Genomic DNA, 15902 nt, shown 5'->3' with positions numbered 1-15902 from the left:
GAAAATAGCCATTGGTTATAGATTCCCCTCACTGATTTCCCTAGACCAGCTATTTGTGCAGAGCTAAAGCCCTGGCAATATAACATCCAAAATCAAGAACCTGGCTTTAGAAGGCAGCATATCATGTTTACCCAGCATCTGTAGGGGTGTAGAGTATTCACCACACACGTACAGAGGGGCAAGACTTCATCTGCTTACATGTTCAATTACTTCTTCGTTCCAGAAATGTTAAGACCCCTTGATTTTTCTTGAACTGAGGACGGTTCACTTATTCCTGCCCTCCTTTGTCATCAGAAGCTCCCCGTGACTTTAGTGGGGGGGGGACCAAGGGGATTGGGCCCCCAAAGCGTCTATCAGCGTTTCCTTGCCCTTTTAAAAACTGTATGTTGCAGGCGCTTCTGCCGCAAGTCGCACCAATAAACAGAAAGCGGGGTGGCGAATAGATTGGGGCGAGCTACAGTTTCTACAGGACGGAATCCAAGTCGGGCACGGACAATTCAGCGGCACGGTTTGCAGCCCCTCTCAGTCTTTGCACAGGGATCGAGCCTGGTTTGCTAGGAAAGGATGCGTGTCTGGATTGGGCCAGGCAGCAAGGGGTCCCCTGTGGACGGCCCGCGGCTGTGTTTATGACAGTCCACTGAGAGTCACCGCTCCTGGAAACTGGTGCCCGGAGGACGCGAGGCCAGTGGACAGGCTGAGCTCCATGGCAGGGAATTGACTCCTTTCGAGCCGTTTGAAACCGGGCTAAACCCTCTCTGTCCGCCTGGATGTTCAGTCCCTGTATAACCGCGGGGGGAGCCAGGGGAGAGGAACCCCTCACGGGGGGACCCTGAGTCATGACCTGGCTTTCGAGGATTGTCAGAGTGCAGTGACCCGAGCGGAAGGGTGGCAGCCCCAAATGTGTGTTGCCGTGCGTTTGGCTAGTAATATGTATTTTAAAACAAAAGCTCACAGAGAAGGTGAAATCCGCCCCGGTCGGGTAGCGTTTGCCTTGCTTTTCCCTGCTACAGATGGTTTCCTTCCAGGGCCCACGGCTACTGAGACCCATCTCCCCAAACTGCCCCCAGCACAATAAGCACGGGCCAGGGGGGCTTGTATTTCAGTGGGTCGCCCGGCCAGTCTTCCGCTGGTGTCTCCGCTGGGTTTGGTTCTCACCCAGAGCCCCTCTGCCAGCCCCCCGGAAGGCTCGCCTCGGGCGGGACTCCAGGATCGGGCTCTTTCTGAGTCTGGGCTTGGGGCCGCTGACTGGGACCAAGCCCTTCTTGCGGCTTCGTGGATCTCTTTGCTAACAGGTCCGGTGGATTTTCCCCATCCCATCAAAGAGCCCCTGGAGCTCTGCGGGAGGGATTTCTCTTTCTGGGACGGGGGGGAGGGAAGCCATGGGAGCCTAGCCGGCCGTGGGGTTTGAATTAAAATCCCAATTGATTTCAGGGGCGCATCTCCTTTCAAATCAGTGCTCCGGCCCCTGGACTTGGCCCGATAAATCCGTCTCCCAGAACTGCTAACAGGTCAGCCTTCGCAACCTGCTTGCAACTTCTCCTTGGGTTCCCCTTTCAACAGGGCCTAATCCTCCGAAAGATCAAGCTTCCCAGTGATTTCAGGGCGCTTTTTAAGGTCTTCTTCCGGCTTGGACCCCCAGCTCTCGGCCGAGTCAAGGCAGTAACAGCCCTTCCGGGGCTGGCTCGTGTCCCTCAACTTTTCTAAGAAGGAAAATGATCGTTTTAAAGGGCTTTTTAAAAACGGTATTCATCCAGCTCGAGGTGTTTCGTTCGCCGATGTAGATGGATCACTGGTTTTAAGCAGTCGCTTCCTACAGAAGAGTAGACCTGCAACACCTTCAATAGGAACCCGTGGATGCTCTAGAAAATCCGCTTTTGAACAAGTTCGGTTTATAGACAGACACGGCTTACCCAGTTTTTTCCCCTTAAATATTGCCCAATCGCTTCGCCCAGAGTCTCCCCCGATTAAATATTTTCCAACTAACAGCTGCTCACATCCAACCGCACGTACGATTTATGCCACGTTTTCCTAACATCTCGCTTTTGGGGTGCCAAGGCTGCGTAGATAAGCGACAAAGTCTGTGGTTACTTTAAACGGACTCCCCGGGTTTGGATTTTCGTGCAACGACCCATTGTATTAAACGGAGTAAAGGGGGCTGCTGGCAGGGCGGGCCGGGAGAGGGCAAACGGGTTTCGGGCGGGCCACAGGTGCAACTAAAAAATCCCCGGGAGTCCCTGGGCCCGATCCTGCTCCCGTTGAAGGCACTAGGAATTTTGCCACTGGCTACATTGGGAGCAGGATCGGGCCCCTCTGTCTTTCCAAATCAGGGCTGCGAGAGAGGAAGCCCCTCAGCCCACGTGGGGGAAGCCGTGAATGTGGTAAAGCTACAGCCCATCAGCCCCAGAGCTCGGGGAGCCGGCCACGGAAAGCCATCTCGCCCCAAGACTGCAGAGCCCTATCCTCGGTGCCTTACTAAACCCACTCCCCCAAACTCCGGCTGACTCTCCTCCTTCCCCCAGAGCAACCTTGCGGGACCCGAGTCTCCTGCAGAGGCTGGAGGCAGGGCAGGAGGATGGATGGGCTCATTGTCACCCATCTCTGAGTAGCCCAGGAATTATCCTGGGAACAGAGCTGAGCCCGCGCGGCCTCGCTGCAAAGGCTCCCGGGCGCAGGGGGAACGAAAGGCGCTGGGACCCAAAGGTTTTCTCCCAGGAGACTTAGGCCGCGTCTTCACTGGGGAAGGGGTAACCTGACTCGCGATCCGAGCGAAGACAGGCGCGTGTAGCTTTACCCCGAGTTAGGCAGGGGCGCTAAACCCGCCCTGCTGCGGGCACTGGGAAAGGGGCGCCCCAGCTGGTCCCCCTCTGCCCTATTAGCGCTCCAAGACGGCCAGGGGTCCCCAAGCCAAGCCCTGCATAGACTGAACGCGCCCCAAGGGGGTGGCACAAGCAGCCACCTGCGGAACTCGGCTGGCACAGAGTGGGCCCGCGCAGCGGATCGGGGGCTAGCTGAGCTCCCTCGGGGCTGCAGGCCGGTCATTCCCTTGCCCGGCTGGCGTTTCCGAGGAGACTGGCTAGTGCCGTACCCGGCCTGGCCTGCCCGTTCGTGCCCCCCTTCGCCCCTTATGCCCCTGCCAGTGGCGGCTGAGGGGGGACCCCTGCCCGTGCGCCCAGGTAGCCGTCGGGGGCCCTGCCCAGTTCCGGAGAGCTCGCTGCGTGCTGGTTTGCAGCATCCCCGGGTGCTCCCAAGGCAGAGCCAGCCTGGCCTCCAGGCCCGCCCCGGCCTTAGCGCCCAGTTTCTGGGCTGCAGGGAGCTGAAGGTCGTGGCCGGCCCCAGCCCCCCTGGCAGGGAAGACGGGGCCGGGCCTGGCTGCCCCACCAATCTGCCCGCATGTTGCAGGGCGCACCGAGCTGGCTCGGCCCGCTCTCTCGCTCCTCCAGCGGAACCGTCCTCTGGACTCGCCTAGCCCGGCCACACGGAGCCAAGGACAGCGCAAAGCTGATCCCGGCGGCAGCTCCCAGTGGAGGAGAAGGGACAGCCGGTCCGAGGGCTGCAAACCGAGGTAGTGAAGTCAGGGAGGGGCGCCCCCCCCATACGCTGTCGGCCCCCTCCTGAGCTCCCCGGCCAGGGCGAAGGCCCCAAAGGTCTAGGAGCAACGCGCGTTGAAGGTCCCACCGCCAAGCCCCGGCAGCGGAGGGGAAGGGAGAGAAAATCCTGGTCCATCCAAGCAACTGGAATTAAAGGGGACCCCTGCAGCGCTGTCTCCCGACTTCACCGGGAGCTCTGCCTCCGCCAGGCTGGCAGGCTTTGACTGAGTCCAAATTAAGCGACAGTACAAACCGCCCCATCTCTCTGTGTCCGCAGTGAAACCCTACAGTTGTCCCTGTACAACCCTACACCAGGCCCCTTGCCACAAAGCCCGGCAGTGCTACCCGCTCCCTGGAAGGCCGAGCAGCCAGCAGTAACTGCGATGGGCTGGGGAGGTGGGAGGTAGGCTGGGGTACCGAGGACAGGTGCGCCCCGGCTTCTAACAGCTATTTCCTAGGAAGGAAGACGGGGGCGTCTCCTCTCCAGCAGCAGTGTTGCTGCGGATTTTGTAAGCTGAAAAGCGGCCTAGCTCTTGCATAAATCCTCTAACTGCGACTGAGAACCGCTCCGATTGCGTTTCGGTACAGGCCTAGAGGGGTGTTTGTCGTGTAAAGGGCCAGGGCTGGTGTCGGTTGCGCGGATTTCAGTGGAATTACCGCACATTAAGGCAGGTGTCTCTGAAATCAGCATCGCGCCCCTAATCAATACAGATGCATCGTCATCGACCGATGAGCAAATGGGGTGGTCGTCCCAGCTATGTCCTCCAACACAGCTCTGTGTGTGTCACACACAAACCCCTGCCCAGAATTCAAGTCTTGCTTAAAGGCACAGAGTCGACTCCCGCGCACACACACATGCCCCCTGTGTCATTTTCGGTCTGCTCTGACTTTCCTTTCGCTGAGCTCTGTCTCCTTCCAAACTGAGCCGCGCGATCCCTGTGTTGGTGGATCATATGAAGTGGCTGAACCATACTTTAGGTCCCTCTAAAACTGGACCCCGGGAGCTACGCCCCTGTCCCCAGCGAGGCTCCACAGACCTGCTGGGCCCTGACTTTCAAATCAGACACTGGAGCGCTTCCAGTCACTTGGAGCATATTCCAATAAACCGCTGTTGGGTCAGCACTGGAAATAGCGGAATGGGGCACTTTATGAAGGGAAATCGGAAAGTGTTGACCCGTTTCTTTGGCAGATTTAGGTAGGCCTGCAGCTGCTGACTGTCTGGCCAAAACTTGGAGCGAGAAGCGCGGGTGAGGATGGCTCCTCTAGCTATTAATTTGCTATTTGTTTTCCTTTATTTCCCCCCACTAAGTTTTACTTTGCAAAGGTGCCTGGGATGTTTCCATAAAAGACCATCGAATAATTATTGCTTATTATAGTCATCGTTATGGTTCTACACTATCATACAAACAAGCGTTGAACAAAAATATTCTAAATGAGAAATGGAAATGTGAAGTGCAGCCCTCGTAGCTAATCCGTTTCAGCCTTGTCCGGTACTTTTCTCTCGCTAAAAGGGCACTATGTTAACAGCCTGTTCTGTGAAAGAGAAGGCGGCAGTAAGTCCAAGGGTTTTCTCTTCGGTGTGAATTGCAGCAGGCCAGAGTTGGCTGGCAACTAAACTCTGGGAAAGGCGTCGGATTGATCATTGGCTGTGTGCACCAAGCGTAGGGCTGCGGCGCAAAGCTGTCTGGTTGGGTTTAGAAGCAAGAATCACCGTAGTTTTTCCAATATCCGTGCTATTTCAATGTGATCTGCAGTTTACAGGACCAGGGCACCATGGAGGGTTGTAGTGGTATGTACTGAGGTGCAAAAAAACCCCAGCCCCACTAGTTTTGCAATATAGCTTACTAAATCGAAGGGCTACGTTCTGCACTGCGATGGCAAACCAGAGTATAATTGCATCCAGTTGAGCATTTCCACCAGTGCTAACCACGAGCAGAATCTGGCCCTAAAGCAGCGGGCCGGAGGGAGCTGTGTCAGAAATGGAAGTGAGTTGTCCTTCCTGGTTTGCAGGGGAGATTTCCGCGGGGAGCTTTGAAGCGCTGTCTGGGTCATTGGGAGCTATCTTTAGGCAGCCTGTTTGTTTTTTGGAGTGAATGTGAAGAATGCGGAGAGATCCCTCCTGAAAAGACCTTCCTGCAGAGGGTGACATTTCTCCATGGCCCAAGACCTGGAGAGTAAACACTGCAGTGACTTAAATAAACACATACTTAATGATCCAAAACACTAACAGGGGAGGTTGGGATCATTAATGCTAAACCCAAGTGAACAGAGGAAGGGCTAGAGAGCCAGGGAAAAATGGGGATTCAAATGCCCAGCACAGGAAATGCGGCGCTTTCCCGTCAGCAGCCTGAGGGCCCGTGTTGCCACTCACTGGCTGAACCACAACAGCCCCGCTTCTGCCTGGCATTGCTCCTGTTCCGGGAAGTGCCCGATCCTGCTGGCTTCCTTACTCAGGCCAAACTGCTCTATAAAGGGTCCGCATCTCGGGCAAAACTCTCATTGGTTTGAGTGGGACGGCTCCGAACTGCAGGAGCGGGCCCTTCCTGGATAAACGCAGAACATTTTAGCTCAAAGGGAGACAAATTCGCCAGGAATGGAAAGCTTTGAGTTTGTGAAGGATACGCCTTTCACTGGGAGAAACTCCCTGTCCTCCGTGAGCAGCACAAGCGAGCCTCGCATGTTGGTTTTTAATTAATAGTTCATTTAGCCTGCTAATTTTTAAGCTGAATTCAGAACCTACAAGAGGTTTATCCTGTAATACTACCCCAAATTTATTGCTATTAATAATTGTGTCCTTTATCTGGCAGCAAGAGGTTCCCCACGCATCCAGTTTGCATTCCAATACAAGCTAATAGCGTAAGGGGTTATTTTTATTGTTTTCCTTTTCTTACGATTAAATGCAGTGTAGTCCTTTCCCCATGCTCTTGTCAGCAAGACTGTTAATCCTGAAGGATCGAGATAACGATGAACGTGTCTGAAAACAGCTAGTGGATAAACAATGCTTCTAAAAAACATTGGACAATTTAAAAAAAAAAAGCAGTTATTCAGCGTGGGACCAACCTAGTTCTTTGAGATAGCCCTGTTGTCTTGTTTTTCCGCCTAAAATAACCCTGAGCAAAGGAAATAGTCCAACCATTTGAAATGAAAACAGAACTAGTCTGGAATAAGAAGACAGAACTCACCTTTTCAAAGAAAATCATACTCTTTGTATTCTATTAATTATTGTTATTTAATTTAGGCTTGTTTAGGTACAATAGAAAAGAAACCTGAAAGCACATGCTAATTTTGGTAACAAATACTCCAGCTTCCACAAACTACGGCGTGAGGGCAAGGGGCAAGCTAACAAGAGTATGCCATATTGACATGAAAGTTGTCAGGGTATAATAAGAAATATTGTTCCGAGGAAGCCGTAGTTGTTATTTTTTTTATTTTTAGTTTAAGTCACATTGATGCATTTCGAAAGTTCACCACAAAAAAAAAAAAAAGACAAGAATGTTTGCTTTATTAATGGTCATTGAAGTTCCTCTAGCTAATTGCCTCGTATATTTGCTTTAAGACATAGGCACTGGTTTTTATTCTAATACTGCATCTTTTAAAATTTAATCTACACCGAAATCTTTTGTTAACACGAAATGTGAACAATGTAAACTTAACTTCCCCTCCCACCTCCCTCCCAAATGAAAGGTCTTGTAGATTATCCGCCCTCTTAGTTCTTAAGAATTCAAATGCGAATCAATTTCCCCAAATATAGAAAGACTCTTCATCGATCTCTTTTTTTGCCCCCTCTGTAGGTGACAGACTGGATCTTGCGCACTTTGTTTCGAATTGACTCAAATCCAGTTATTTTGTCATTCCTGCTGGTAACATGTAATTGAATTCGAAGGGACATCGTGAGAGAAAATCACAGGGAACCGCCGTGCTCTGCCTTTGGCTGCTTGGAGAAGAATAATGGGCAAGCTGTAAGCGTGTTAGATAGGAGACGAGAGGGGACTCCTTGGGAGCGTTTTAAAAGAGAGTTGAAAGTCGTGTTAAGAATCACCAGATAAGCTGTAAATCGTGTCCGGTCCTCTATTTACAATCGAGTGTCTTATCGCCGAGGTAAACCTCCGTTTCCATTGCTGTAACGGCTGCTTGCTCCTGTTTTAGGAGCCGAGGTCTACCAAGCTCGAGGTGAGGGGTCCTAGCAGGGAGTCCTGAAGGCTGTGGCTGGTCTGAGAGGCAGTTAAGCCGCTCAGGGAATAGCTAGAGCTCCTGGCATGGCTGAGGTTTCCCTGTAATAGAAGGACTGAGTTCTGATCTGGACTTTGGGGGGGGAGAATTCTTCTTCGGAGCTGGACATAAGCGGTTTGCCCCCATCCAGGGGAGAGAGCTGGTTGCTTTTGTTGGTGGACGTGTTGTTGTTTTCAGTGTTCTCCCTAAGAAAAAGAGAATGCATCCGGTTTGTTACAAAGCAGGGACAAGGAGGCAGCTCATCAACTTAAAGCGAGACTCAATGTGTATTCTGCTCCAAAGAGGCATGAAAAAAAGCAGTGGCTGTGCCATTTCTTTCGGCGGTCTCCCTCGCGAATGCCTCGAGGGAAACTAGCAACTCATCCTCAATGCATCAGTGTAATGCATCGCGTTTCCCAAACTACAGAGAAACTTTAAATCAAACCCCCTCTATTCAAGGAACATGTCTCACTGTGCGGGCGTCACCTCGCAACAAACAGCTGTTTTGAACAAAACGTTTTATTTACAAATAAATAAATAAAACTCCACACCGATATTCAAAAACACCATGAAAGCGTTTGCTATTTTAATCCCGGATTCATCGCGGGAGCTGCCGTGTTGGGCCTATTTAGACAGCTGCACGACCTCATGTCACCGATGTGCACGTTCGCTTAGGTGAGGACAAGGGCTTTTTAAAATTAAAAACTGCTCTTTGCGTGGCTGGTCAAATATTTAGAGAGCCTTCGAAACCCGCGGTGCTAACGAGGAGTTGGGATTTAACCAAGCAGGCAGGTAGCGAGATTAGTGCGGGAGCAGGACCCGTTGTGCCCCGTCTCCTTGTGCTCGAAGGGAGGGAGCCAGAGGCCTGGTTTCATAACACGCTCATTGCTGGAATTGAAATCCGGCTCGACCTGCCGCCGTGGTTCCGAGCCGATTCACACAGGGGTTAGTTACCCCCTTCCCACCCAAGGCGGTCCTCACGCTTCTATTACTCCCCGATCTATGTATGCGGTTGAAAGTGTCTCAGCCCTGACTCACTCCTGGTTAATTTCATAAACTCTCGGCTACAGCCTCTCGGATTTCTCGTTCTCTTCCGGACCCCGGGCTGCACGCCCCAGCCACAGTGCAGCCCTGCCAGAGGGAAGTGCAATCCCAAGGCCCGAGAGAGGAGGGGGTGAATAAAAGGTAGGGAATCAAACGCTCTCTCCTTAATCCCTGGCTTCTTATTTATTTACTTCCCTGGCTGTTCTGCCTGCCGCAAAGTTCCCTGAGTCCCATTCCCGGGCTCAGGCGGTAAGGGATGAAACAAAAGGCAAGAGTGACAAAGCTGTCTCCAGAAGTCAGCTAGAAGTGGATTTAACCCTTGGCGTTAGGCAGGTGGGGATGGGGAGCAGCCGAATAGGTCCGGATGCGAGGAGGAAGAGCGAAGATTTTTCAGAGCGTGTCTCAATGCCTTATAAAAATCGCCTCCCAGCCTTCTGCGCGAAAAATACCGAACCCGTTTTTCTCCTGCCTGTAATTTCACGGGGGGAAATGAAACCAGCTTTTGCTTTCAAAAGTGACTCCAAGGGAGTGATCTGGCGCGTTAGCGCGCAGCCTAGCCGATTTTATTCTTCCCCGAGCATTGCTCTCAATGCCAGAGGCACAATATCCCCAGCCTGGCTCCGTCTCCCCGTAAAGCACCGCCGGGCAGAGCCTCAGCCAGATGGGAGACTCACCTTTCCCTCTGCGGGAGCTCCTGGCTTCCCTTTCCCATTTGTTGTGCACCACTCACCCTGCTGCCGTAAAAACAACCCCCCACCGCACCCTGGAGCTTTGCGGGGTGCCGGGGCGGGATGGAGACCCCAGTGGGGATCATGATTCCGGCTAGTCGCTCGCGCTACAAGCGGGCTGAAACAAACACCCCCCCACACACCCCAAAAAACCCCTGCGACTACTTCTTGTTCATCAGCTACATCCAAGTGCAGGAGCTTTACGGCCGGCTCCCCCCCGTACAGATCCACGCAGCCCCAAGCTGCCCTACAAAGCGCACGGCAGGGGAGTAAAAAGAGAGAAAACGCAGGGGCAAGTACCTTTCCTTCGCCTCTGCTGCTCTGTCCCGCTGCCTCCGGTTTTTAAACCAGTTGCTGACCTGGGTGGTGGTGAGGCCGGTGGCCTCGGCCAGCTCCCTTTTCTCCCGGGGCGAGGGGTAGGGGTTGTGCGCGTACCACTCCCGCAGCACGCCCCGGGACTTCTCCTTGAAGCAGTAGCTGGTCTCCTCGCCGTCCCAGATAGTCCGGGGCAGGGGGAATTTTCGGCGCACCCGGTACTTGCCCACGGCGCCCAGGGGTCTGCCCCGCAGCTTCTCGGCTTCCACGTAGTGCGCCTTGAGCCAGAGCTGCTGCAGCTTGGGGTGGTTGTGGGGCGAGAACTGGTGGCTCTCCAGGATCTTGTAGAGCTCGCGGAAGTTGCCCCGGTGAAAGGCCACCACCGCCTTGGCTTTGAGGACGCTCTCGTTCTTGTGCAGGTGGTCGCAGGCCGGCAGGGACCAGAGGAACCGGCCCAGCCGCTCCAGGTTCCCCCCTTGCTGCAGCACCTCGCACACGCAGGCCACTTGCTCCTGCGTGAAGCCGAAGGACGGCAGCATGGACATGGCTCGGCCGAAGGTCCCGGCTGGGGAGAGGAGGCGGCGGGACGGCTCGCGCCCGAGCGGCCAGGTGAGAGGCCGGCGCGAGGCCGTGCGCTCCCAGGTGCGGCGGAGCGGCGGGGGGCGCGCGGAGCCCCGGCCTGGGCGCGAGCGCGGGGTGGGATGCTCGGATTGTTGCTGGGGGAACTTTGTGGCTCGTCCGCCGCAGCCAGGCTTAAAGCGCCCCAGCGGCCGGGCCGCGCTGATTGGACGCCCCCGCGCGCCTATCGGAGGCTCCGCCAGAGGCGCGCGGCCTGCGAGGCAGCAGGGCTGAGCCGGGGAGGCCGGGCCCGCGAGCCGAGCTGCTGCCGCGGCTGGGGTCTGATGAGTGAGTGGCTGAGCGTGTGGGAGAGAGCCCGGGAGGGGAGCCGCGCGCCGCCCCGGGAGGGGAGACGCGTCAGGGCCCTGCAACATGAGCCCCGTCTCAAGTGTCACCTAAGGGGAGCGGGGGCTCATCTCTGCACAAATCAATTATTACAGCCCTTAAAAACCTCCCCTCCCCCACCTCCTGGTCCCTCTCAGCTCGGCTCCTTCCATGTGAGCTCATATTTAATTACCTTCATGTTGGGAATGAATAAATAACGGCTTGATGAATAGCTTATGGAGCATGATAAATAATAAAGGAGAGCCATAACTTTGGGTTGGAGGACAGGAGGGTGAGAGGTGGTTGTGTGTGAAGGGCGGGCGGGCGGGGGGGGGGGTTGGAAGCATTTCCAAGGCCCTCATTCAAAGCGTCTTCGCCATGAATTGCTTTGCAAACTGGCACTGGCAAAATTGAAAGTGCTGCTTTTTTTTTTTAGGGGGGTGGAGGGAGAGGGGCAAAGCGTTTAGACTGAAGCAGATCTGAGTTCGAATGAGTCAAATACAGTCATCCATCTAACACTGGGTAGTTGTGATTTGGACCTAGCTCCCAAGTATAGGATGCTGTAGAAGAAGAAGAAGTAAAGAAGCATCACTTTTGGTTGTTGTGCCTTCGGGGTGGAGTAATGAAAGTGTGTCCCCACGTTTAGTAGAAATGAAAGGTGTTTGTGCAATATTCATTTTCTTTTGTGTGTGTGTGCATGCAGAGTATTTTGCACAAACGGCGCTTTAATTATCCTAATCCTCATTTGCACACCTTGTTCAAAAGCAGGTATTATTAAAAAAGGACTCTGAAAACCATTAGCCTCCCTAAACAAAGATAATCTATTGTCAGTAGCAGGGAACAGGGTAGGCGATAAGAACAATAAGCAGAGATAAGGAAAGCCGAATGGTGGGAAGAGAGTGTCTTTATGACTGTATTTATCTTTGATTAGATAAGCAGAAAACAGAATTTTAAGTACCCTTCAGAATGCTTTTGATTTAAGAATGAGTTCACTTAGTGGGTGCTAATCACAATCGCTATGCTCTTAAAAACCCGTTTCTCCTCACGAAATACATTTGGATTTATTTGACTTTAGGCGCTTAAAGTTAAGTGCGGAACGTCTGTGGCTGACACAGAAATGAGAGTGTAGTGACACCGGCTTTATTGTTTGTGCACGCTGTTGCCCGCAGTTCCGTGCTCCCGGCCATTTGGAATGGCACATTTGCCTCTGCTTAAGTGCCAACAACTTTCGTGTTTTCCACAAATCGTTGGTTTTTGAGGTCTTACAGAGAAAAAATATATAATCTAAAAGCGCATAGCGAGATATGCGTGTGTGTGTGAACGCAATACACTGGGCATTTCCGAAGTCAGGGTTCTCATCTACAATGAAACAGGCTGAAGGCGGAGGTTGATACTTACGTATGCCTAGATTATTTTTTAAAGTACATATAATGACTATGTGAGCTTTTAAAATAAGCCACTGCCCCCATGTCTGTACAATGGCTTTACTTACTAAACTGGAGTCGTCAGGGCACTTCTATATCATATGACCATGTGTCTGGTAATTTTCCCTTACCATTTTATTTTAGCACTTATGAAGTTTCAGATGAAGTCTTAAAGAGCTGCAATGTCCTGCCAGAAGGAATGTCTCTACTTGGAACAGATCCTTATTGACAAGGCAGCTGTGTGGGGACCGGAACGGAGTCTTAAACCCAGCTCTAAAATCAACTAATACCCTAAAGTCTAGAGCAAGTGCGCAGAATTATAATATATGAGGTTGCAACTTCCAGTGATTGTCTCCTGGAATAGAAATTCCATGTTCAAACGCGAGTTTGCTAAGTGATTTTGGTTTTGGCTAATATTTTTAAATGAGGAAATAAGTTGTAATTTTTTCAAGGAGTAGGGATCTGACAAACTTAGTGAGCAGAGAGACGGAAATTTATACCTGGTGGAGATACTTCCCATCTGAAGGCGATGTTCTGTTCTCCTCCGCCTCCCTCTGCTGTGTATCGTTAAAAGTCCGACCAAATAAACACTACTATTGTTAAGAATAAGCAAATGCTTCGGATGCGGCCAGTGCTTCGCCAGAACATTCCTTTCCTATTCCAAAATGGTTATTCTTCCATGTAATCCCAAAAATACCATACCAAACCCAAGTTACAGTGCCTTGTTCACGCGGGTACTACCTACTATTTCAATCCTGCATAAGAGAACCAGTTATTATGAATGTTAATTATTGGCCCGGACGGATTTTCCCAAAATGGAAACTCTTCACTTTAAACCACTAAAAGAGGCAAAATGACATGAATTTACAAGCCACGCTAACCGATTTCTCCTTTTAAAATCACACAGAAAGGGTTTTATTGTTCCAGCAAAACCGTTTGATGTCAATAACCAAATAAAACAGAGTGTAGGGCTCATAGTCCGTCCTCCCACCCCTTTGTAGAAAGAAAACGAGCAACATTTCAAATCCCAGATCACAGCCTTCATTTTCCCTCGAAATGAAATGTAGATCATGTTTATCAAAATATTTTATTTAAAAATCATTGTAAAAGTTAATTGACCATGCCTTTGACTGCAGTATTTTTTTCTTAAAAGCAAAGACAAGCGAGGAAGGGACCTCTGCAACATTTTCATCAGGCCTTAAATCAAATGTCTTTACAGGTTTAATATTACACAGGCCATTATTTTGTGCTCTTATATAATGAGATATTTATGCTATAGCTATCCGCAGGGTTACTAGGATACGCTGTAAAATTAAGACGATCTCACGCAACTGCGCCAAGCATATCACAGCGGTTTGGGAAGAGTTTGGGTCCGTTTTTTATTTATGGATTGACTCCGACAATTTGTGAGTGTAAAATTAAAAGGGCCACGGATATCATTGCACGTCTGTGGTTGTGTTCTTGATTTGATGAGAAACCTCCCAGCTCCGTCGAGTCTTTGCACCAATAAGATTAAAACAATAACAACTAACAAGCACAGCCGCCAAATTCTGGGGAGCCAGCCTGCTGATGAGAATAAAATGTGCTCTTTCGACTGGGCGAACTGGAAGTGCAGTAACACAACTCGGGCGATTTCCGAACCTTGAGATGGGGAAATACAAAACCAGGCCATTAGCAAATGAGTTTTGTCTTGTAAGGGGTTTCTTTCCCATCCACTTGCTGTTCTGAAAAATAGATCACATTTCGTTATCTTTAGTGAGAATCTGCAACGTGATACCGGATCTCTGCAGCCCTCCTTCCCAGCTGCAAGGCACAGGGGAGACAGCCAGTTTCCTTGGCTTATTTCTAAACAATAAGGATTTGTATTTTCTTTTAAAAAAAATTAAAAGGACAGAACTCTTTCCATATTACTTGCTGTTATCTATAGAAGCCTTGGCCCAAGATGCCTGGAAACCAATGGAACCTTTAATTACTTGTTAGTAATTGCCCCAAGACACCTGTAAAAACAAAGCTGGTGTCAGCAGGCATCTTGGGAAGGGCAGGGCAAAGGAGCGGCTTCTTAAATCTGTCCGGTTTGTCTATCTTCAGAAAATATCGCCTCCCTTTGTCCTGGATGCGCTTCGTGGCATTAGCGCCCAAGCACAAGGAAAAACAATCAGGAGTAGTTTGAGGAGAGAAGTTTGTAGGAGTTTGAAACGTGGAAAAGGGGCTGTTTGGGATTCTTCTTCCTTGGCTTTAAGTTGCAGTGGAAGGAGTGTGTGCAGATGTATGCTGCTTTATGGCAATTTTGCCTGGGGTTTGCAACAAAAGCGAAGGAAAACAAAGTTCTGCGGGGCGCGTGTTGGTTCTGAACGCCTGGATTGGAAATGTTCAGACAAAGAAAATATAAAGCATTGGGGGAACGCTGGAAGTTGCCCAGCTGCCCTGGGACCTCCAAAGAACAGACCAGAAAAGCAAGAGATGTTAGAATGAATGGGGGGGCACCCTTTCTCAAGTGCCCCCCAACCACCCCCAAAAGACCAGCGTTTGACATGATTCACATAAGATACAGTTGTATACAAAGGGCTCTTTCTTTGTATAGTTACCGGAACATTTTTCAAAGGATTAGAGGTGATCACGCGTTTTCTTCGTTAGTCGGTCTGACAAAGTTTGTATATGTTTTTCTTTGCATCCTCCCCTCGCCTTTTTTCTCTCTCCCGAGTTCTCAATCAAAGGTGCCCCCCACCCCCTTTTCTTTTGCACTAATGTACATCCTGGATGCTGAATCTGGTTAAGCTAAGAAGAATTTCCTTTTTGGAGGTGAAAGCCTCCAGCTCCTCCTGTTCAGAGGAAAGTGCTAGTGATGGTAATACAGGGTGACACTAAATAAACAGTTAAGTTGGGCTGGAAAGATGGAGTTAATTATCCAGTGAGCTGCATTTAAACCGAGACCATGAGGGGCTGATTTGTTTTGGCGCACAGCACTAAGAAGCAGACTGACCATCGCTGTTTGTACAGCTCTCTTTGGAATCCCTCGCTTGTTCTGCTTTTTGCATTAATCAATATTCGGGGGGGGGGGATATTCAGTTTTAATTTTAAAACGAGATTTAAACCAAAAAAAATAAATCTTCACAATATTTAGGGTCTGTGTGAGGTTCAGACTGTTCGGCAAAGCAGCCAAGCCCCCCCCCCCCCCCGACAGCCGGGTCAAACACAAGCACCAGTGAGGAAATGGGGACTTTTAAAAATTCTCCCATCCCCCAAGAGCACCGGTTTTTTTAGTAGCTTTCAGCGAGGCATTATATTCATAGGCCTGATGTCCTGCTCGCTCAGAGGCAGCCCACAAGAGTCCTACATGATCGAGGTTGGGAGATAGTCTATTATTTCGTCGTGTCCTCTGTCTTTACCACATAGATGGAGTCCAGGGTTTTATATGTTCAGGTATATTTTCATGGGGCTTTTTTTTTAGCTGAAGTTAGAGGTACAATTTGTCTGGCTCACCAACTACCTGTTTTGCGCAGGTGAATCTGCACACAATTAGTCATCCTGGTAATATAGATTCCCCTTTTAGAAAAAATGCCTATATTAATAATCCCTGGATGCCCCTCTTTCCGGGTCATTACGGTACTGGCTGGTCTCTAATCAATCCTAATGCGATGGCAATTGGAGTCCCT

General features: G+C 50.8%; 1 protein-coding gene across 1 annotated transcript; it reads right to left on the bottom strand.

Annotated features, from left to right (window-relative positions):
- Positions 1–6822: 6822 nt before the first annotated feature.
- SIX1 (SIX homeobox 1) lies at positions 6823–10621 on the bottom strand. The gene is given in 3 exon segments (XM_038406388.2): positions 6823–7902; positions 7905–8002; positions 9869–10621. Coding segments are annotated over 3 exon segments (831 nt in total). The 5' UTR covers positions 10429–10621; the 3' UTR covers positions 6823–7729.
- Between the last annotated feature and the right edge of the window lie 5281 nt (positions 10622–15902).

This window comes from Dermochelys coriacea, chromosome 6 (genome assembly GCF_009764565.3).
Source record: "Dermochelys coriacea isolate rDerCor1 chromosome 6, rDerCor1.pri.v4, whole genome shotgun sequence".
NCBI lineage: Eukaryota > Metazoa > Chordata > Testudines > Dermochelyidae > Dermochelys > Dermochelys coriacea.
The sequence above is the reverse complement of the archived record's forward strand: the minus strand, read 5'-3'. Positions and strand labels throughout refer to the sequence as shown.